The sequence below is a fragment of the Notolabrus celidotus genome, chromosome 5 (genome assembly GCF_009762535.1).
Source record: "Notolabrus celidotus isolate fNotCel1 chromosome 5, fNotCel1.pri, whole genome shotgun sequence".
Classification (NCBI taxonomy): domain Eukaryota; kingdom Metazoa; phylum Chordata; class Actinopteri; order Labriformes; family Labridae; genus Notolabrus; species Notolabrus celidotus.
In genome coordinates this window covers 24,607,063-24,630,216 of record NC_048276.1, presented here as the reverse complement: position 1 = coordinate 24,630,216, position 23,154 = coordinate 24,607,063, and the positions used below count along the sequence as shown (strand labels likewise).

The 23,154-nt window shown below is 39.5% G+C and overlaps 2 protein-coding genes across 2 annotated transcripts in view; both read right to left on the bottom strand.

Moving 5' to 3' along the window:
- Nucleotides 1–3,295, bottom strand: part of LOC117813112 (HMG box transcription factor BBX) — a 32,775-nt gene extending 29,480 nt beyond the window's left edge. The window contains exon 1 of the mRNA XM_034684203.1: nucleotides 3,173–3,295. The gene's annotated coding sequence lies outside the window, so the exon portion shown is untranslated. The remainder of the gene's footprint in view (nucleotides 1–3,172) is intronic.
- Nucleotides 3,296–14,281: 10,986 nt separating this feature from the next.
- dlg2 (discs, large homolog 2 (Drosophila)) overlaps nucleotides 14,282–23,154 on the bottom strand; it is a 198,269-nt gene continuing 189,396 nt past the window's right edge. The window contains exons 25-28 of the mRNA XM_034683719.1: nucleotides 21,855–22,027; nucleotides 21,020–21,129; nucleotides 19,915–20,006; nucleotides 14,282–18,002 (exon numbers count right to left, since the gene is read on the bottom strand). Of these exons, the coding sequence (XP_034539610.1) occupies nucleotides 17,896–18,002; nucleotides 19,915–20,006; nucleotides 21,020–21,129; nucleotides 21,855–22,027 (482 nt within the window). The 3' untranslated portion in view covers nucleotides 14,282–17,895. The remainder of the gene's footprint in view (nucleotides 18,003–19,914; nucleotides 20,007–21,019; nucleotides 21,130–21,854; nucleotides 22,028–23,154) is intronic.

The window sequence follows — 23,154 nt, the reverse complement described above, 5'->3', positions numbered from 1 at the left end:
CTTCAGTCCCTCAAGAGTCCACTTGAGGCTGGCTGCAGACGGCTGACTTGACTGACAGAGGGGCACACTGTAGCTTTTAGCAACAAGGCTCAACTCCGCCTCTTTGCCTCAAGCTAGGTCAACCAAAGTTATGTTGATACAGCATTTCCAATATGGTTCAGCATTTACAATATGGTGACTGCCGACAAAAGGCTTTGAAACTTTGCTTCACAAAACCAATGGGTGATGTCATGGAGACTCCTGTTTTTAATGGTAAAAATATATGTTCTTTGCATTTGATAAATACAACAATTTAATAATAACGTCCATTATTCCATTCACATTACAATCTAATATGCATGGCTATCTTAGTCAGTAAAATGCATTAGATTTTTTAAATCAATCAATGATCAATTATGCCATCTATTTCCGAACATGACTAAAATTGATGCCAGAAGCAACGTTAAACTGAACCAGGAACTGTTTTAGATTTGATATGCTCACATGTAGAAACAGCAGTCACACTGATGAGCCGGCAGTGTCTGCAGGTATTTGTATTTTCAGGCCTCATGAGTACATTTACCTTTTGATGCTGATTATTTCAAAATGTCATGAATCTGTCAGATTGATCAATCTATCTCTTATATGTGGCACACTGTGTGTGACTCATTTATGATTCGTTCATAGCCAATCAAATCAGCATTCAAAACAAACAATAACAAGCAAAATGCTATTGTTGAAATTTGGACTTGTTTGTGTAGCACTTCCTTGATAGGACGCTTAAAAAAAGCTGTCAACATGATACAACCAATGCATTCGGGCCTGATGCACAGACTAAACACTAAACTTTCTTTATATGCCTTGGGAAAAACCAGAGCACTACTATTTAAGAAAGATACCATTAAACGCAATCTTGCATTTACTAGTCCCAAGGTCTTTGATATATATGAGTCAAATGATCCCTTGTTGTTGAAACCTTTCTATTTAAATCTGTGACCAAAACTTTAAAGCACCAAATCACCATGAGGTCCCCCAAAGGGGATGCCTTTTCCTGGTAAATCTACTGCTGTATAAATGTGTAAAAGTTATTTTGTGCACATAGCAGAGTTATCTAAATAATTATAATACTTACTTTTAGTGGTGAGCCGGACTAAGGATTTGCTTAGTCGAATCTGATTCATCAGATTTTGCCCATAGTCGACGAATAGTCGAATGTTTGTTGTTTTTCCTTATTGACCCAAAGTCTGCATGATGGTGACCGCATGACAATATTACGCATAACCCTTTACAATTAGGAGACTCATAGCTTAAAGTAAAAGGGACAACAGAATATTATAAGCATAAAACTTAGATTTTTTTAAATCTATATTTCAAAAACAACGAGGGGATGATGGAGAGAAAACTCAAATAAGGCCACCATCCGTTAAACATGGAACAACGCGCCGTTATAGAATAAGGAACCAGGAGATATTTTAACAGTGTTCACACAGCGGAGAGCAGCACTGCGGAGGGTAGTTTGTCCAACTTAAGACTAAACATTTGTATAATGTTCATAATCAAACCCGAACCAGCTAGAGGGTTTTTAAATCTCTTAACAGTACCTTTTAAAACAGTCATTCATCGCGTCTTTGTCCGCTTAAGTCTTTTCAAATTGTACGCAAGGAAAACCATCATGTTTACGGGCAGAAGTGCGCTCCTTGCTTTGTTGACTGTAAATCCTGTCTTTGAGAATATCCTCTCTGATGATGTGGAGGTGGATGGGATGCTGTGGATTGTTTTTGAGGCTTCGGACAGCTTTGGGTATTCCTGCTCGTTCTTTTGGCCCTATAGTTTCTGTGTGGTCTGGTAATCCTTGATCTCACAGCCCTCTTCATGAAGCTGCTCCTCATCTTCATCACTATTTTTAGGATTAACTGAAGTTTTATTTCCTGATATTTTGAGCTACCAAGAACGTAGAAAGATTTAAAGGCCAGCTGAGGGGCGTCTGCTCCACAGGTCCCGCTAAATGGTCCACCTTTAATTACCAGGGGAGATTTAATTACCACTTTAAGGAGATTTAACACTTCAAGAGCTGTTCTCAGAATTACATTAAATAAGTCTATATTTATATTAAAATAGGATATATGAGACACTATTTTTACGGGATACAGGAAAATAATGTAACATTAGACATTGAGCACCCCTATGGTTTGAATGGAATGATCCTTGAAATGCAAATATTTTACTATGAGATTGGCAGTCGACTAAGGCTCGTTAGAACGAATCGTCGAATATTCGACTATTTGGGGTCGCCCCTACTTACATTATCCTGTGTCTGTGTTTGTTGGTTGTAGTTTTTTTTTTGTGGTGGTGGGGGGGGTTGTTTTTTATTACTTTTTTTATTTATTTATTTTATTTTATTTTATTGTATCCTCTTTGTGCTGCTTGGTTATCATGAACATCCAGATATACCACAATGTACACACACAGGAATGATACTTCTTTTTCCCTATGATCCTGCAAAGCCATGTATATTTCTGTATTGCTATACCCAAGCTGTTTAGTTGTATATTTAATTGTCATTCTTGTGTATATGTGTCATTGTTATTCTTGTGTATATGTGTCATTGTTATTGTGAAACAACTCAAATAAAATACAAATCATGAATACTTCTATTTTTAACAGCTCAAAGCGGAAGTGATGTCTGGTATGAGGTCTAACTTGACAGTGGTACAGAAACGCAGCACTTCACGAGATGATGAATGTTACCGTCAACGAAGGCGACATATTAAAGCACCTCAAACCCCACAAATAACACTATGATGTGGTGATTCTGACCGAAATACTAACTTGTTCAGTCATATTATGTATTAAAAGTCACTTTCGTTTTCATGGAGGTGGGAGAAAATTCTCATCTCAGTTCCATTCCTCCCCTCCCCTCCCCCGGTTTGCAAAGTGCTCAGAGCCTGAGTGGCCTGTACGTGATAACTACATCCCTAACTAAAGTTTGTCTCACAGCTCTGTCTGCATGACAAAGGTCATCGAAAAGGTGCGGGCTGCATCACAATATCCCGATAAGAACTCACAAAACGCCGTTTGCCATCTATCAGTGCAGTGAGGACTTCAGTAAGCTTCCTGGGTGTTTGTGCGCGTGATAACTGACTGAAAAGGTGAGGAAAAACGTGTGACGTCAGTTCTGTAGTAGCTTACATACCTTTCAGTGACAGCGTAGTTCACCTGTCGTTCACCGCCTCAGTCTTCTTAAAAAGCTTCAGCCCTGAAATTATCAACAGTTTAGCAGTGTACAGTACACACTGAAGATATCCACCCCAGCATGTAATGCTGCATGTGAGTGGACGAGCTGTGTGATGGACAGATTAATTCAGCCAATGAGAAGCGACGTTCTATCCTAGTGATTTTAGATTAGTGTACCGTCCTCAATATTATGTTCAGGACACATGCTGTACATTTAAGTCAAATTAAAACATTGTTGCCATCGATTAGAGCTACTGAGAGTATACGTGTTAGTAACAGTGGTGGACAGTAACAGAGTCAATTTACTTGAGTACTGTACTTAAGTACATTTTTTGAGTATCTGTACTTTACTTGAATATAGTTTTTGGTTTTTTTTGGGGGGGGGGGTACTTATTACCTTTACTCCACTACATTCAGAAGACAATTATTGTACTTTTTACTCCACTACATTTCTATCAATGCTCTAGTTCCTCACTACTTTTGCTTTGAAGTCAGCTCATATATTTCCTTCTCTTTTCTGAAATCTGATCCCTTAGACAGTAAAATGTGTTTGTATAGTTTGGTATGTCTCAGTAGTTTAGCCATACTTGTATATTGTGCGTCTCCAAGGTTGAATGTGGAGCAAACACAGAGCAGTTCATTTAGAGGTGGCAATGATGGCTATAATTCTCCACCTGAGCAACCACGGCCATATATCTTCAGCCCATGTTAGAGGTTTTTGAAAATAAGAATGATACATATCGTTTGAAATGTTCTCCCTGTTTCCCACTCTACCCAAACAAACACAAATTCACAGTCCAACCTGTGAAAGCGTGTTGAGCTACGTAAAATTTGTTTAATTCCAGATGAACATTTCAAACTAAGTTGTCTGTGCTTGGAGTAACTTAGTGTCTGTTTTTATTCCATGGTATAGTTTTTAGAAATTTCAAATAATGGTTTCTAGATAAACATGTATTTTTAAAAGTAAGTACTTCAGTACTTTAACTCAAGTAATAATCTGACTGAACAACTTTCACTTGTATTGGAGTAATATTTGACCTGGAGGATCCGTACTTTGACTTAAGTAATTAAGCTGTGTACTTTGTCTACCACTGGTTATTAAGCAAGGCAGGTTAACTCCATCAGGCGGGAGAAAGTCATTGTGTATTTTTAATCTCCCAAAGAATGCCACATTAACCTGTCTAATCTGTTGAACTCTATTTTGACTTTCTTTTCAAGTGAAGGGGACATGTCAATTTAAACCTGTATAGCTACTGGAAGATTCAATATAATAGTCAAAGTCTGTATTTAGCTGCATGCCTGATTTTTTATTTATGGTATAATGTGAACAGAATTTGTGATGTTCACATTCTCTGAATATCCAGCTTAGCTTCATCAAGTGCAGTATTCAATTTGAGACAGAATCTGCAATCAATTAACTCTAAAATATGCTTGAAAAGTCCTATGTCAAATGCAACATATACTTATAGCACTTACTGACAATAAATTAAGGTAATTTTATAGCAGTGAATTTAGAATACTTTGTCTAAATGGGACAAATCAAGATAAAAGGTGACTATAAAACCAGAACTAAAGTACAGACACTAAAGCTGTTTGTGGAGATCTGATGTTCTCTTAATTGAGATCAAAGGTCCAAGTCCTTAAATGTACCATATTATGATAACCTTAATTAAAGATAAGGGGGCTCATTGTTGCTTCATTGGTATCAGGTATCTAGGTATCATTGATATCACCTCAATTTTTGAAATCCCAATTGGTAGACTTTTGATCATCTTTATTACTGTACGATAATAAGACTAACAAATTACTCTAGTAAAATAATTAAGAATCATCTGCCTGCTAGAGTAGCTTTGTTATGACCAATGTGTGTTATATGTTGGATTACTATTGTAACAACACATCATCAGTAGGGTAAAACTAACCTGTCTCATGACGGTCTAATCCCAGCTCATGTTCCCTATTAGTGATTAAACAATACAATACTGGGGGAATAGGTAATAGGAAGAGCTGACATCGAAGGGTCAAAACATTAATGAACGCTTGGCCACCACAAGCCAGTTATCCCTGTGGTATCTTTTCTGACACCTCATGCTTAAAACCCCAAAAATCATCGGTGTCGACCTGCCCCCCATCCAGGACTTGAACCGGTCCTGGGCTAGGAAACGGGCAGGTAGCATCACCGCTGACCCCTCACACCCTGGACACAAATTCTTCAAACTCCTCCCCTCCGGCAGGCGCTACAGATCACTGTGCGCTAAAACAACCCGCCATAAGAATAGTTTCTCCCCCCAGGCTGTCACTCTGATGAACACTAAACAATAACAGTGTCATACCTGTTGGATCAATACTCTCTGTAAACATACATGTAAATATACAATGCAACAATTCTCCAAGCAGAATTCCATATTTCTATTTATTTTTATTATTTAACTACTATTTTTTTTATGTAAAAACTACCTATGTTACTCACCACTGCACTTTATCATATTATTTTAGCCTGTACATATTAGTCATGTCTACTTGTTGTTCTTTTGTATTTATAGCTGATGTTATTGTTATTATTTCTATTTTATTTTATTCATTTATTTATTTTCTAATTTGTAGATCTTATTCTCATGCCTTGTACAAAGAGAGCACAGTTTACCTAAGTCAAATTCCTTGTGTGTTCAAGCATACCTGGCTAATGAAGCTGATTCTGATTCTGATTCAGCATTAAATGATAATGGACTGTTTTTATGTAGAGCTTTCTCCCATCTCCTGAACACTCAAAGTACTTCTACATTACATGTCATATTCACACCACATCCATACACTGTTGGCAGAGGCTGCTATGTTAAACAGTATTAACTAATCTCATTCAGATTTAAGGGGCTGGCCCAAGGACAAACCTGCATGTGGACAGCTGGACCTGGCATCGAACCCCCCAATCTTATGATTGAGAGATGACCAACTATACTGCAGAGCCACAGCAGCCCCTCTTATTAATAGTGTGAGACATCAGAGGATAAAATTAGCACCTACCTATACATACCTAATACATACCTAATACAAACTGTGAAGACCACTGCCACCACAAACTTTATGTTTTATATAGTATGTCTGGAAATGTCAAATATTGAGAGTACATGTCACATCCGATGTGTCTGTATAAGATGTGACTGATTCAGTGTTTACCATTTTAAATTGTTCTTCATAGAGTTTAGAAGTTGCAGAAATAAATAAGTTGATTGGTTCAGTAACCGGCTTAAAAGTCAGTGAACAACCAGCACTTATTGAGCTAGGGCAGGTAGTTTATTTTTAATGCACTTTTATTTTATTAGACAGTATTGTCTTCAAACCTCGATAGAAATAAGAAATCCAATGTTATATGGACTGAATTCAGAATTAGAGCTATTGATGGCTTACCTGCCAGTAAACCTATACACCGTCTACCCCTACCCATGCTCTCCCTTCAAGAAGCCACTTGCACAAGAATGCCAAAGACAGATAGTTATACCAATAATAACTTAAGTCTCTCCTCCCTCACTGACAGATTTTGCCTTCTCAGGTCCCGGGGCAAATCTAGTGACTATTACAGCTTTTGCCCTGATTATTGTCCTGAACTGTTTTATTACATGTGTGATTGTAACTGCACCCGTGAGAGTAAAGTTATAACCAATGAACCAATGTTTCTCCTGTGTGCCCCTTTCATGTCCAAACACCACCTGCTACAGTACAGTCCGGCCAACCGTGGACCAAGCGCACGCTGCATCTCTGCAGGCCCATCACAAGTGGGTCAAGAATGTCCTCCAGTGGCATGAGGTGGTGTTAGTCTCCACTGCAGCAGAGATTCGTCAGGCGGCTGCTTCTCGAGAGAAGGTGCTAGAAGCATTAGCACCTAGAATCTAGCAACTAACCGCAGCCCCAGCCCAGCAAGAAGTTCCTGCTTCTCCTGCACCTCGGCCTTCTAGCGTTCAGATGTCTCCCTGACTTACTAACCTTCAGCTGGCTAGCTTCAGTTTTGCTTGTCACCAGTCTGTCCCCCAACTAGCATCCAGTCAGCTATTAAGCAGTTTGTTTCCCAACCAGCATGAACCTAGCCAGCAAGATCCATGCCAGCTAGTAACCAGCCAGCCGGCTCCGTCCTGCTCCTCACTAGCCTATACTCCTAAAAGTCAGCCCCCTTCATCTCAGTCCGCTAGTTCTGGGCCTTGCTACAACCTACTAAGTCAGAAAGACACCTGCTTGTTCCTGCTCTCAAGTGGGCTAGCCTCTGGTCTGATTCCACACCTAGGGATTCACAGGATTCCCCTTTCTGAAGGACCCAGCTAGCCACCAAGACGTCCTGCAATGGACAAGAGTGGCTCGTAACATTGTAAATGTCCCTGACATCCAGCTCCTTGGTGTCTTTGCTTTCTCAACTGTATAAGTTGACCTGTTTTCTTCAATGAATCAGACAATCTTACTGTGCCACTACACTTGGCAGGGTCTGTGCATCTTTAAAGTCAAAGAACCTCAGTGGAGACTCTGTCTATCTCTGTAGGTCATTAGAATATCTATACATAACCTCTTAAGAGCCTTGAAGGAGTGTTTCAAAGCATATTTACAAAGATTGGGAGAACCTTGGGAAAGTGCATTTACACACCCATTACGTTTGGGATCAGAGTTTTATAAAATTAGCTATCATGTTGTTGTGTTGACCCTATCTGCAGTGGTTGATATCCTAGCTTCCATGTCAGTTGTCCAGTTGGTTTTCAGCAACTGTTTTTCAAGGGGCAGGGCAGACCTGGATCCCCTGTGGGTAAAACACTTACTATTAACAAGTACTTAATACTTGCTAGTACCAGCTTTATCTGATATCTCTTCACTGTCTTTCACAAACTCTCCATGCACTCATATTCTCCTAGTAATCAGATAGTTGACCATGAACCCTCTACATTTGACTTCTACTGGTCAAAACCCAACTTTCTTTCCCATTTTTCTCCCTTTAGTTTTACTAGGTCCTTCGAAGGAAATGTAAATTCTATAAAATAAATGCCCATTGACCGGTCAACCATAGTACTGTGAGTACATCCAATTTCTCTTAAGTTGCATCAATGCATCCCCACTTGCATGGAGAGATGAAAGGAAATGAAGAGAGTGAGCGAAGGAACAAGGACATATATTTTAAGAAATATGAGATGTCCATCCCTCAAAAGCATTGTGTGAAGCTCCTTTCAATCATGATCACAGCGTCAGCCAATCACCACTGGATTAGCTGTCAGTCAACTTCAACTGCTATTTGTGTCTGCACACATGTGCACTGTATTCATTATAGTAAAATACCCACATGACAGCTTTTTTTCTCTGGAACACTGGAAATAATTTATTAATGATATTTCAGGGAAAATACAAACTTCAGTCAGTGAGTAATATTAAATAAATAGGCGTGTCTGTCACTTAAAAGACTTCCATGAAGGCTGCTCCCGCTTGCTCAACACTTCTTAGATTTCCCTCCTCTCTCCTTGATCCTCTCTGCTCCAAGCAGCAGTATGAGCTATAGGACCAAAAATAGAGGACCAAAGAAGTATCATTTAAGTGCTTTGAGATGCAGCCTGTGTCAGGCCTCAGGGTGAAGCAGACGATCTCTTTTGGAACACATTTTCCCCCCAAATCTACCTGTGTCTCCCAATCATCAGCATTCTTTATGTGGCCTCTCTCATGCCTATTTAACACTGTCTCTTTTAGATTTCTTTCCCTCATGGAAAAACTCATTAGCTACTCCCTTTCCCCAATTACATCCTGAGTTCTCCTGTTGCCTCAAGCTTTTGGAAACCTGTTAATGTCATCTTGTATATCATGAGTAACCTGTACCAGAAATGTAAAACAATTCCCATCCATACTCCACAGGTCCTTCAACCTAAGCTTCCTTTTGCCATTTTAACCACTGTCCTTAGCCTGCACCACACCCTTTGTTCATGACTTCCTCTTGCCAACGCACATGCTTTACTATCAGCTTCCCTCTAACTTTAGGACCTGATTTGTTCCTGACTGGTCTGCCTGGGCTTGGTTGCACATCACCAACTATATCAATTTGTCTAATAGCTGCCTTTGCAGCCTGTACTGACAGTCTTGGGTTCCATTTCCTCCCTCTAGTTGGCACCAAATAGCTAACTACCATGTTATGTGCTCCCTGACAGCAACGTCTCTGTCACTTCAACTTATCTGGTAGTAATTGGTAACTGGAGTATGCTCTTTCTATACATTGCCACACTACCAAGACACTGAGGAACTCTTAACCATTACCTAATATATACTATTACCAACCTCTGCAGCCTTGTGTCCTTTGATACAGGTATTTCATAACTGACAGTGGCCACATCAACATAAAGTTAATTCCCTCTGTCTCACCTGCCATAACCTTTGTCTACTGCTTTTCTTAAACTGGCTCTTCCACTTCGCTATTTTCTCAATTTCTTTTTGTCTTCTTGACCTAGTGGCTGTGCTCCCCTCTCCATGTTAATATCCATGACTCCAAATCTTTCAGCACCATATGCATAAACGGGGTCTCCTGACTTCAGGCTTATTCGGCAACGTTACCTGGTCCCTGCTAACCTGCGTCCTACTCCTTCCTATCTTTGGCTCAAGGCCAGACTGCAGTTAGATACTGGTACCATAGCTGCAGATAATTTGGCAGCAGCTTCATGCTTTAGCATGGGCCTATGAAACTGTGTCATCAGCTTATAACTGCATGTTAACATCTGGACAATAATAGCGCAATAATATTAGTTATTTACTGGCATTATATACATAAAGATTCACTGATTGATTGAGAACTGATAATGGTGGATTTTCTAGAAAACCATCAGAGAATCTTCAGGAACATTCAGCCAGGGCGGCTGTGGCTCACTGGGTAGAGTCCGCAATCTCTCAAACAGTAGGTTGGTGGTTCAATCCTAGCTCCTGTAGTCATATGTCGAAGCGTCCTTGTGCAAGAAACTGAACCCCAAATTTGCTCCACTGCTGGTCAGCTGTGTATGAGTGAGATTAGCAAATACTGATGGTCCCTTACTGAAGTAGCTTCTGCCATCAATGGGTGAATATGACTAGTAGTGTAAAAGTCCTTTGAGTGGTCAGAACAACTACAAAAGCACTATATAAGTACAAGTCCATTTACCTTTTAAATGTCTCTCTGAGGATCATGTTAAGGTTTTGTGAAACCTTCAGAAAACCTCAGATATACAGAGTGCCCCACATTAACTCAGAGCACTTCTCGCCTGGATTATTGCTATTCTTTGTCCTTTTGTGTAGATCAGTTGTGTCTGCGTTGCTTACAGCTGGTTCAGATGCAGCTGCATGCCTGCTGACTGGAAAGAGACGGCAGGATCAAATCACACCAGCTGGCTTCCCTTTACTTTACTCAGTGTGAGGATTCAGTTTAAGATTGCATGACTGGTTTTCAAACTTTACGTGGGCTGTCACCATCATACCTGTCTGAGTTGTTGTAACCAACATGCTTCAGCCAGAGCGCTGAGTTCAACGCAGCAGATGCTTTTGGATGTCCCAAGATCCAGGCTAAAAACTAGAGGTGACAGAGCTTTTGAAGTTGCAGCTTCAATGCTGTGAAATGAATATACCCTTAATTATAAGAACTGCTCAGATCCTGAGAGTTTTACATTTTTGATTGAAAACATCTCCTATCAGCCTACAGTTAACAATACAATTATGTTCATGTCTTGAAATTAGCTTGATTTACTGTTACATATGACGTGATAAAACTGCAGTATCAAAAAGCGCCACAAGGCGGAGCCTCCTTTCTGTGTTGTTACTATGAGACTCCATGGTCTTATGATTTGCCCAGTGACTGTGGTCCTGACCGAGAGAGAACTCTTAACTGTAACGGCTGGATTCAGGCTATTATGATTTCAATCCCTCAGAATTCAGAGTTATTTTGTCTTCTCCTAATATAGCAGCGCACATAGCCTGTTTATTGTAGTACAGAAGCCATTTCTACAATTAACCAATATCAGCCAGAAGAGGGCGGTGTTTTTCCTATAGTGAATAAAAAAGGCAGTTTCACCGTCAGAGACTTTAAACAGTTACTGGAAAATGGTCTACACCCTTTCTAGACCTTTTCCAGTCTTCCAATCACTCACTGAGCTTTTACACTACACATCAGAGTCACCCTGTTACACACTAAATGCAGAGGATGCTACGCTGAGTGCCAGTCTGCCTTTCAGGAATTTATAGCACCACACACATTCATACTCACATTTATATTCTGTCGGTGTAGTTTCAAGAGCAATTTTGGATTCAGTGTTGGGCCCAAGGATTCTTCAGCATGTGACCTGCAGGAGTCAAGGATCAAACCATGTATCTGAGCCACAGCAGTTCCCATTCACTGTATGCTGTCATGCTCCTTTTTATAAAGTCTTTATGACATTTGGGAAACCTTTATGGAACATTTCCTGAGAGTTTTGAGTTTTTTTTAAAGAAGTCTTTACATTGGCCTGTAGAACCTCATGTAAAGGTTCTCAGCTCTTTTGAGGTCCTTTAAATAACTCCAGGGACTGTTCCCTAAACATTTTGTTTTTACAAGTCGTTAGTTAATTTTCAGAGAGGCTTTAGGTTAAAGTCCTCAGAGTTTTTTAATCCCTGAAAATTCTTGATATTAATTTTGGAGGACTTTAGGGAACAATAAGAAGGTTGTCTGAATTTTTTTGTTTGTGTGTTGCTTGAATCTGTCCATGACCTGAAGAGAGAAATGCTTTGTCTGTGAGCCCATTAAAACACGTTCTATGCCTGTAGAGATTATTGGTGGAATGTTCCCATGAAGGTTCTCAAGTTATTTTTTCTTATCGACTTATTTAATTTAGATTCAACTTAACCCTCAGAGATGCTGTTGTTCTCTCTCCAACACTCAAACATCTGAGAACAAGCCAAGAGAGCCTACTGGTGTAGAAGGATATATCAGGTTATTATTCACATGTGTAATCTAAAAAAGTTTTTTCCCTATTTCAGCTCCCTTCAGTGTATTACAGCCACAAGGGGGAGCTGTAGGAGTTTGACTGTGTGATCATCAGAGCATACCACAGTATGTAGCACAGTTTTCAGCAGATCAGAGAGTGTCAGCATGTCACTGTTACTAGCCCTCACCATACTGAGTGTTTTATCCTGTAATCCTTCACAGTTTGTTGTCATTATGTTCTTTTCTGAAGACTGTAAGCTGATAGCTATTAGCAGGAAAAACATCTCCCTGCAGTGAATGTATTTTTAAATATCCTCTGTAGGTAATCCTCACACAACTGTGTCTGTGCACAGAGCAGAATAGACACATTAACACTGGAACATGATACCCACTACTTACCGGTACTGTATGAACACACTACTTGTTTTACACATACAAATAACATAATAATAATAATAATAATAATACAATTTATTTAGCGTTTTTCTGGGCAATCAAAGATGCTTTACACAAAGTGACAGTTTGGAACTGATATCAGTGCATTGTCTGATCATGTGGGATATTAAAATATAAAAAAGCAACTTTCATAAATGACCCATTTCATAACCTTAAAAAATGCACAATATGGAGAAAAAACACATAACAGTATCAACAGGGTCATGTAGTGCCCGTAGATAGTCTCCAAACACCGAACAGAAGCAGACAACAAAAAATATATTAAATACAACTCTGAGCTCATACTTTGGTGTGGTCAGCTGGAAGAAAATGTGACCATGTTTTTGTGATACTGATCATTAGTTTTTCACAAATTTCATTTTAGGTCAGATTTTCAAGATGCGTCTGTTTGCCTGATGAAGCTCTGGGTATTTTTTTTTTTTTTTTTTCTTCTCACTCCTCTCCTTTCCCATGAAGTAGATGTGTGAATCCCTTTCACCACCAATTTTCAAGATAACAAGATTTACTAAATTTTGAAAACAAATTGATGAAAAAAAAAATATATATACTGCCACAGTGAGGGCAGGTCTAACAGCTGGTACAACATGCAACCTCACCAAACTATCCATTTAATGTCATTGCTTTGGTCAAGTGTTGGTCAAATTGTACCAAGCTTGTTTATTTTTATGTTTTAAAATCCATTTTATCATCATATATAGATTTTTTCTCATCATATTGAAATTAGCCACAGAACATTTTTAATTTATCTAGTTAGTTTCCGCAAAAGCTTTTTTTTTCAACTTTCACTGTTAAGGAATTTTCTTTTTAATGGCAACCTTTGGACATCTTAGTTAGCACCATCAGGGGTGGAGCCAAACACCCTTGTTTGCAGCGGGACCACCTAGTGCATCAGACTGGTATAGATCATATATTTGTAGCATGTAATGTTACCATTTTTAGTGTATAACTGTAACTGCAAACTTAACCCTTACTGTCACAACAACACAAGGGTCCCTAGAGATGCTGTCTTAGTATTGCAGTCTTAAAACTGCAGTGTTCGGCTCTGCAGACACGTAATATTGCCAAACTGGGGCACTGACTTCTGTAGGGGTAGCATGACGTCTGAGAACACTTGAATTACATGTACCATCCCTTTTTGGCTATGACCCTCTGCTGCACTCCACACATTTCCTGTCTCTCTGCAGATGTTGTAATTAATATATTTAGCAGCCTCTACTATCAGTGAGTGAATGTGATGAAAAGTATAAAAGGTCTAAATAAACACAAGTCCATTTACCTCTTTGCCTCTTGTTAAGTTGACCGAAAGTTAGGTTGAGACAGCATTTTCAATATGGCAGCCGCTGACAATAGGCAAACATGGCTTGTGGCCATTGGGTTGGCTAATCAGATTTGTTTTGGAGGAGAGGGGTGGGGCATTGCTGACCCTGGCCATCATCCTCCGCAGTCAGTAAAGGACTCGCCCTCACGATGAATGTGCTCCCAAAGAGCATACATGTAAGACCACTGAGAGGCAAAATGAAGATGACAGACTAACTTTGGTTGAGTAAATAAACACATTTTCATGGGATCAAAAATGCTGCGACAGGAAAATCAGAAATAACATATCAGGGTTTACTGTTGAAACTACTGAATCAAAAAAGCTTATTACTAAATGTTGTCAGCAAAGTACATTGCTTGGACACCAGCTCTTACAACAGGGTTTTTATTTAACTTTAAAATAGACACAATTTTAATGAGTCATGTTCATGTCTTCAAACACAGCAGGTTCCCCAAAGCTTCACTTGTGTTGAGTATTGCACATCCACAGCATGCATAGGTCAGATAACCTTTACATTTCCACACAAAATCCTCACTTGCCTTTAAAATATCATGTGTTACAATGTTTACAGTGGCTGTTAGTTTGAGTTTTAATACGGAGCCAAGATATAAAGTTATAATTTCTTTGACATCTCATCATATTGCTATCCAAAACACTTTGAAAACAGGGTTCCAGACATTTGGGTTCCTTGTTAAGGAGTATTTTTTAAAAATGTGTGTATCGTAGCCAGAGAGAAGTATGTTTTGAATATACACTCTCATAGTTATGTCTTTAGCCTTTGACTTTATCCACAGCATGTCTGATACTGACACAACCAAGGATGTGATGAAGCCATCCGTAGCTTAAGTTGAAATAAAATGTTCTGTTCTCAAATGAAAAGTACGTGTTGAAGCTTGACTTCTTTGACTTACAGTAAACTTACTCTGTTAAGGCAAGTGGTGACCAACACCTTCTGGACAATTTGATAAAGAAAGCTGGCAGACGTCTTGAAACAAATCACAAGAATTAAAGGAAACAGTAGTGGTGAGTCTAACACATCTGTGCTGAAAATATTAACTTGTTCATCTTCTTTCATCGGTCACAAATTCTCAACCAGCTTACGAAAGAGCACAGGAGAAAACAGATTTTTTTTAAAGTTCACATAAACATAATTCTAATCCTCAAAGTACACACTTGTTAGGAAACCAGTGTTCTAAGTGCTTTTACAGTCTGTGGTTCATAAAAACAAGTCAGTCTTCTCAGGTTTCTCTGTGACTTTCACACACTTATACATGGATTTCACTTACTTTAAAATGTCCATAGTTAAAATGATCGTACAGTGCAAAGGAATGAATAAGTGCACTTTTGAACCGTTCCCTTGATCAGAAACATACCTACTTTTCGTGTTACTACGAGCATAACGTTCTAACAGGTTGGGGGAAACATGCTGAGATATAACAGCAGGATTATGGGAATATAAATCACTCACTAATTGTTGTAATGGGAACCTAACAACCAGTTGCATTGCAGTTTCACGGGGCAGGGAGGTTATCACACGTTAAATGCATTAGTCATTCCAGGTGCTTTAAATACATGACGGTTTATATTCTTCTTTAATTCTTAACAAGAAGAGGTATTTGATCTTCCCTTTATACAAGGCAAGCCACTGGTGAGTAAAGTATATGAAGTGGATGTGTTGCTTCGTTCACTCCTCCTGGCTCTCTGAGGATGATTCAGGATGGGCCTTGTTGTCCTGTCAGGTGTTCTGCTTAACAAATGTTTTTTAGACCACATCTGGTTATAGAGACAGAAAATGTCTTCTAAATGAGATGGTAACTGTCTCATGGCACCTTCGAGAAATACTGCTGTGATTGTAGCTCTTTGAACAGCTTTCTACTGGAAGCACAGTCAGGAGACGCTCACCTCCTTAGGGTCAGTGCTGATAGTAAATCAACGCTGTAAATCTAGTCCACATCTTCACTTATTTTTATGTCTTTATAAAGCTTTGCTATTTATTTTTTTTGTCAGGATGCAAACTGCACTTTAGGTCCCTGAAATCTGAGCTTTTGAAAAAACAATTCTAAAGTCACTACATTTTTTTTTATGTCATGATGGGAAACACTCAGCATCTGGAATTTAGTGCGTCACAACCAATTGGAGATTAGATTGTCAATTTTTCACGTGTGAATTCAAACATTATTTAGGCTCTTATATAAACAGTGAAAGTGGTTTTGCTCTCTTCTTCTGGGCATTAGGAGGTCCCTTGCTAAATAGATTTATATATAGTCATGTGTAGGAGTGTAACTGTTCTCAAACCACGTGTAGAGTCCACATCCACTAATTAGAAAACTTGCAAAAAAAAACAAGCATGAGTTGTACCTGGGACGTTTGGCAGTGTGCCTGTTGCTGTTTCTCAGTTAAAGCGTGATATCTGAGATGAAATAAGTTTGACTTTTTGTGTCCAGTTCAGTCAGCTCGCTGTGCTTGTCACTGAACACAAGCGGCAGCTGTTCAGAGTCATTTAAAACTACACTGCATTAAATTCAGCCACATCTATCCTCTTAATATTAATGCAACCACATTGGAGAGCCAGAGGTCCTACAGAAAGAATAACAACCTGTGAGCCACTGCTGAAATGTTGTAGTTTGAGAATAAATATCTTAAATATGGTTTCAGCAGGACGCACAGAACTGTGGACGTCCTGATTATTGTTGCTACCCTTCCTCTGCAGGCGTCAGCGATGCGACACAGAGATGTTGTTCTTGAACAAGGAGGTCAGATGTTCCTCGCAAGCTATAGTTCTGTTCATTGTCATCGTTTTTTTTTTCATATCAAAACTTTGGAACAGTCTGCCTGAGGAGAACAAGTCCTTTGAATCAGTAGCTCTAAAAAATAAAGCTGAAAAACACTCCTTTCTGCTCTTTCAAATCCTGAGTGACTCTGTAATATCAATATTACTGCCTCAGAATATTAATATTCAACACTGAACTGCACTCTGTGATTTTAATTGTTTTTTCCTTTTCTTTCACATATGAAAGTACATTAAAAAAGTGTTTGACTTCTTATTCCCTTTCTTCACTTTCCTGCTGTTTGTGTTAAAAGCTACAAATGTGTTTTAGAGTCAAATTGAATCACATCTTTGACTCCAGACCTATAAAATACAGTGACCATCTAAAGCCCCCCTCACCATAACATCAGAACGTGTTAGCACAGACACAACATACTACATCACTCAAACAGAATATGCTCCTTAAATGACCTTTTAATCAAAGTTAAACTTTCACTTATAAATAATTCTGTGCTTTTGTGCCCTCTAGCAATTTAAGTAGCAAAATATAATGTTACATCTCTGTAGCCGATAGCAGCTTTCTCCCTTTACATATCACTGTCAATGCAACAATGCAATGCAATGCAAAAAGAAAAACTTTACAAGTGAATCATACATTTTCTTCAAACATTATCAGAGACAGACAAACAATAATTTAAGGAAAGAAGACGATGTAAAAAAAAAACAAAGCAAAGTCGTGTTCTGGGGAGACATGTATACAAAATGAGACAAACACAAACTTCATGTGATTATTTGCTAGTTGATGCAGAGTGTAGCGAGACCGAGGCTCTCTCTTTTATTGAAGGAGAGAAATCTGCACTTTATTTGCAGCCCTCAGCTTCCTGTTTGAAACTCCACACTCAGAGGACATGTATCTGGAATGAATGCAGCTTTACTACTTCACCCTTTTTGCTCCATTTGAAACCAACAAAATATACAAACGGTCCATGTTTCAAACCTCAAACCTCTGAACACTTTGTGGTTTACATTCAGGAACATTCATGTAGAGTGAAAAATAAAGCAATAACCAAACAGAAGACATTAAAAAAAAAAAAGAAATAAAACATATTCACAATAATCATTTATGAGGACTGTTCACTGCCATACAGTTACCATTTGTTACAACTTATTACTAGTTTTCTAGCAGTCCAGACTCCCTTGCAGGATGATGAGTTATTATAGTTTCTCCTTTGAGGGGATCCAGATATAGGGTCCTGAATGTTCTTCTATGACCTGTTTGCAGTAGTTATAAATGTCCTCTAAGGTGTCTCCTTGAACCAGCGCTGCAAAGCAAAGAGAAGTTGTGTAACGGGAAACATTGCATTATTTCAAAGCAGTCACACACGCAAACCTCCCTGTCATTAAATGTTTACACTTTACAGTTTGATTGAAATCAGTTAAACAAGAGAAATAGACTGCTGCCCATGTTCTTGACACTTATACTGATGTACTGAATGGTCCATTAAGACCTCTGACATTGAAGAATAACATGCAATTAGGACATTTAAAATCAGTTTTCTTTTTGTCAGTTTGACGAGTGGGGGTCAATGAGTGTGTTTACATGGACTCCAGTACCCTGTTTATGGGTCATATTCAGGTTTTTGATCTTGATAGGGATGTAGTGTTTACATGCATGCAGAGGAACCATCATTCATTTCCCTGTATGCATGAAAAATACTCGTATCTCTGATTACTGCATCTTATTTGCACAGGCGCATTAAAAAAAGATGTTTTTAACATTAGAAAAGTTGCTGGATTAGGGCCACTTCTTCTGTTCTGATGCATGTGGCCATGTAGCAATGTTTCTTTAGTACTTTCCAACATGAACTGACTTGCAGGTAGCTGCCAGCTGTCAGAAATCAGGGTGTACCACATTACCCTGATCAAAACCAGGATACTTAAAGTCCACGTAAACCCACTCAATGAAGTAATACGAACAGAGTATTCAGTCTACGCAGCGATAGACCAACAACTCCTGTGTCCTGTGAGGTCTAATTACTGTTTTACTGTTTATTTTCAGAGAGAGATATTAAAGGGATATTTCAGTAATTTTGAAGTGGGGTTGTATGAGTTACCTGTCACAAGTTATTGTACTAGCCACAATGGATTTGGGTCAGCTCAGCTGCAGGTGGAAGAGCACTTCAGTGTTGGGTCCGCAGATAGTGGCAAACAGGTTTTCTGATGGCAAAGTGCTGAAATATCTAAGTAGAGCGTACATCTAAACCAATGAGCGGATTAGAGTCTCTCAAAATGAGCTAAATTACATGGCAGAATCGATCAAGGCAGATGTCTGTCTAACATGAGTCTGGTTCTGCTCGAGGTTTCTGCCTGTTAAGGGAAGTTTGTCCTTGCCCCTGACACTAGCCAAGTGCTGCAAAGTGCTCTGCTCATGGTGGATTAATATGAGATAGGTCTGAGTTCTCTCACAGCATACGGATGTGAGAAACATTCGTACAACGTGTATTTATTTTTTAAAGTTTGACCGCAGCCCCATTCAAATAAATAGGGGGAGACTGAGTTTTTGACCTATACTGCAGCCAGCCACCAGGGGGCAGATGCTTTTGTGGAAGCTTCACTTCCAGCCGAGCGAGATGCACCCCTGCCTGCAACTCATACAAGCCCACTTCAAAAACACAGAAATATACCTTTAAAAGTAAGAAGCTTTTGATGAGCAGAAACAGCTGTCACAAAGCTCCCTTAAAAGCCACGAGACATAACAAATCTGTCATTCTACCTCGTGGAGCTGCATGTCTCATGCTGGATTGATTGGTCGGTTATTTGTGTGATTTTGTGTTACACAAAAACGTGTTCTGATTCAAACAAAGCAAAACCAAAAGATTATCAAGTCCAGTCAGCAGTAGAGCCACAACTCTTGTGTTCTGCGAGGTCTGATTACTGTTTCACTGACTGTTTCAGAGAGACATTAAAAAGCTGTACCTGGTTACAAAAAGGATCTTACTCCACATTAAGATAACAGCTGTTACATTACTCACTTCAAACTGACAAACAATGAGCACACTGAAATGTTTGCTCTGCTTAGTTTGTTGGAATTATTGTTTTTTTTTGTTGAGGTTGTTTTGAGGGTTTTGCTCTGATCCAACAAAACACAAACAAACTCAGCAGTTATGTCAGCAGCAGACCAGCACATCACATGGTCTACCTATATCACTGTGAGTGTTTTGATTAGTATCATACCTGTGAAGAATTCTCCAAACTCCTGCTCCAGCTTCATCGCCCTGTCAAAAGTCTTCTTGGCTTGTTCCTCTGTCAGTCTCTTATTCATGTTCCTGAACACACAAACACACAAACACAACATTTATTTCAGTTAATAACCACTCACAAAGTTTTTAAAGTTATATTTTTGGGGGCATTTTTGCCTTTAATGATAGGACAGCTGAAGAGAGACAGGAAATGTGGGGAGTAGATAGTTGGGGAGGACATGTAGCAAATGGCCGACCGGCCGGGAGTCGGACCGGCGACCTCTGGAACGAGGACTGTTGCCTCTATACGAGAGGCGCTTGGACCGCTAGGCCTCCAGCGCCCCAACTCACAAAGTTTTAAGCAACACTGAGTGTGTTTAGATGGACTCCAGCATCCCAGTTTTGTTCCGTTTTTTTAAGCATCCCGTTTTGTGTTTTTGCATCTAACATCATATCCAGATTTTTGAAACTGGGATAAGCCCTTATCCTGGTTCTGAGATACCTGCTTTTGCTACCTGGAGAACTCTAAATGAATGAATCCTATGGCATGTTCAAGCTTCAACCCCGGATTCCGACAGCTGCTGACTACCCCTGCGTGCAGGGCCTCAGCCAAGTGACAAATCAGCAAAACAAACACGGAGGCAGGGACGAGAGCATCTTACTTCTGGACCAACAAAGAAACTGAGTTTTGTTTTTCATTGATTAGAGAATTAAATATAATTGGAAGTTAAGTTGGGAGAGGGCATCAAAATGCTGACCTGTTCAAGTCAACATCGATCCTGAATATGAACAAATCCAGGATGAGGCTCATTACGGGCATACTCAAGTCCATGTCACGAGTCCAAGCACTCACTGAAGTTAGTGTCCCCAGATGCACATTGATGACCAGATAAATAACACATACCTGCTTATTATTACTTTCAGTGAGTTGGACACAAACCATTACAGCTCTGTGTATAAGTGGTACATGTGGGGACTTTATGTCTCAGAGTCCTTCACTGATTTAAAACATGCAGGCTGCTGGATGATTGCAGCATGAGAACAGGAAGCATAATGAAACATGAACCATAGGAGTGGTTTGTAATAAAAACAATACTCACATTAAAGAATCAATAGATTTAGGTTTGATGAAGATGGCGATAGGATAAAGTTGTGCTACTTGTAGTCGTTTGATGGCGTTTCCAGACACATCCAGGATGCAGTGCTTCCCCTGAGACCGAGGCATGGATTTAAAGAGAGCCAGAGAGAGATGTTAGATAGTTCCAGAATTCACACTCCGAATGCTTAATACACTGGTCTTGATCTTTGTGCAGACCAAAAGTGAGGCTTATTTCTGCCTGATGTTATTCAGCTCTTCAGGTTAGACCACTTAGAGGTTGGGTTAAACATGCAGCAAATATTCATCTTCGATATACAGCGCATACAAAAATAGGATGCTGTCCTGTCTGGATTCACAGCACACAGCTTTAAGAGTTTCATCTCCTCTCCAGGAGCTTTCTCTTGATTAACTTTACAGTAACTTTGAGTCACCAGATGTTGAACAGTGCTGAGCAGGATGATTTGTTAGGCAGGCCGGACATCCCTGGGTCAGCTGGCTCACTGCAGCATGTACAGCCAAAGAGAACTGAACTGACTGAATCAGGTCAGAAGGATTTCCTACATAACATGATGAAGATATGTAAGACACCAGACTTGGTGCAAATAATGTTCAAACACTGGTTTAAAAATGGAGGTTGTAATGGCCAGAAGTCAGGAGAACCTTAACACTGAGAGGCTTTCACAACATTAAATGAAAAGAAAAGAAATGTACACATCTGTGTTTGCATTGACTTCACATGCAGGAACAAAACGCTTCACTGTTGGTGTTTGAACACCTTATTTCAATGTGGTGCAGCTAAAACTCAGCTTCAATAAACAGTGTCACAAGAGTCTCACCCTCTCTGCCACGTATTTCACAGACTGGACACTCGTTCCATACAGATTATCGTTGTACTGTCCGGCCTCAATGAACTTGTGCTCTTGAATGTCCCGCTCCATCTGCTCTCTGGAGTTCACAAAGTGGTAGTCTCGCCCGTCCACCTCGTAGTCCCTCCTAGGCCGAGTGGTATCTTCAGGAAAGGAGGACAATAATGAGCCTTTCACAGCAGAGAGACAAGATGCTGAAACCTCACCACAAGACACTAACTACAGCTCCTCTTCATGAGAGCACCAACGTCATTTCTTGTTCACATGAGTAACACCATGACTGAACAAAAATCTATTTACATTACATTCTTCCTCAAAGGACAACAGAGGTAAAAGGAACGCCCTGTGAGTCTGACAGGATGAATGTGGTAAACTTTGGTTCTGGTTTTGAGTGCCTGCAGGCTGCCATTAGCTCAAGAGGAGCTACATTAATATAACAGCTTCTGTTCTCAGAGCTCTCTTGTTCCAATGTTTCCAGTCATGTATTAATAAATAAATATACTGACAGCACTAAGGCCACATTTGATTTCACACCACAGAAACAACAACACTCAGACGACTCAGACCATTACCAATAACTGCAGTACGTATTGAACAGTGGGCTAACTGTATTGATGCATTTCTGATTAATATTAGAAATTATTAAAAATAAATACAATTAAGAAGAGATGACTAAACTCGGGTTACATTTTGAACTCAAAGTTTGGAGATGTTAGTTTACGTCCGTTGGGTCGTTAGTCCTGTTTGATGGAGGCAGACTGAGAAGACACTCATCTTAACACTGATCAGAAGAGTCTACATTTATATGTTCACCCGGCTGGTCATTAGATTTAGGCTCAATTAGGTTCACAGTAGCTGTTAAATATTCCAGTTCATATTTTAGGCCATTTATCTTCTAAAGACCTAGAGTTTCAATTTACCAGCAGTCACTTCAAACAGACTGCTTTCACCCAAACATGTGAGGTGCCCAAACTAAGGACAAAGAACCAGGGTGGATTGCTCTCATCTATTTTCACTGAAGAGCTCCGCAGTTCATTAAAACACATAGAAATGACCTGTAAGGTGCTTTACACTTGTACTCACGTTACTGTCATACTCAGCTGAAGTCTTGTTGTAAAAACATAAACAAACCAGACCCCGGGCGGGACAACTGAACAAATTATGTCATGAAGTTACTTCTTAAGGAGCTCTGAGCTTAAATCAAACTGACCTGTTTGTTTTTGGTCATTTATGAGGTCTCTATATAACGGCTACATACGTCTAATTTTAA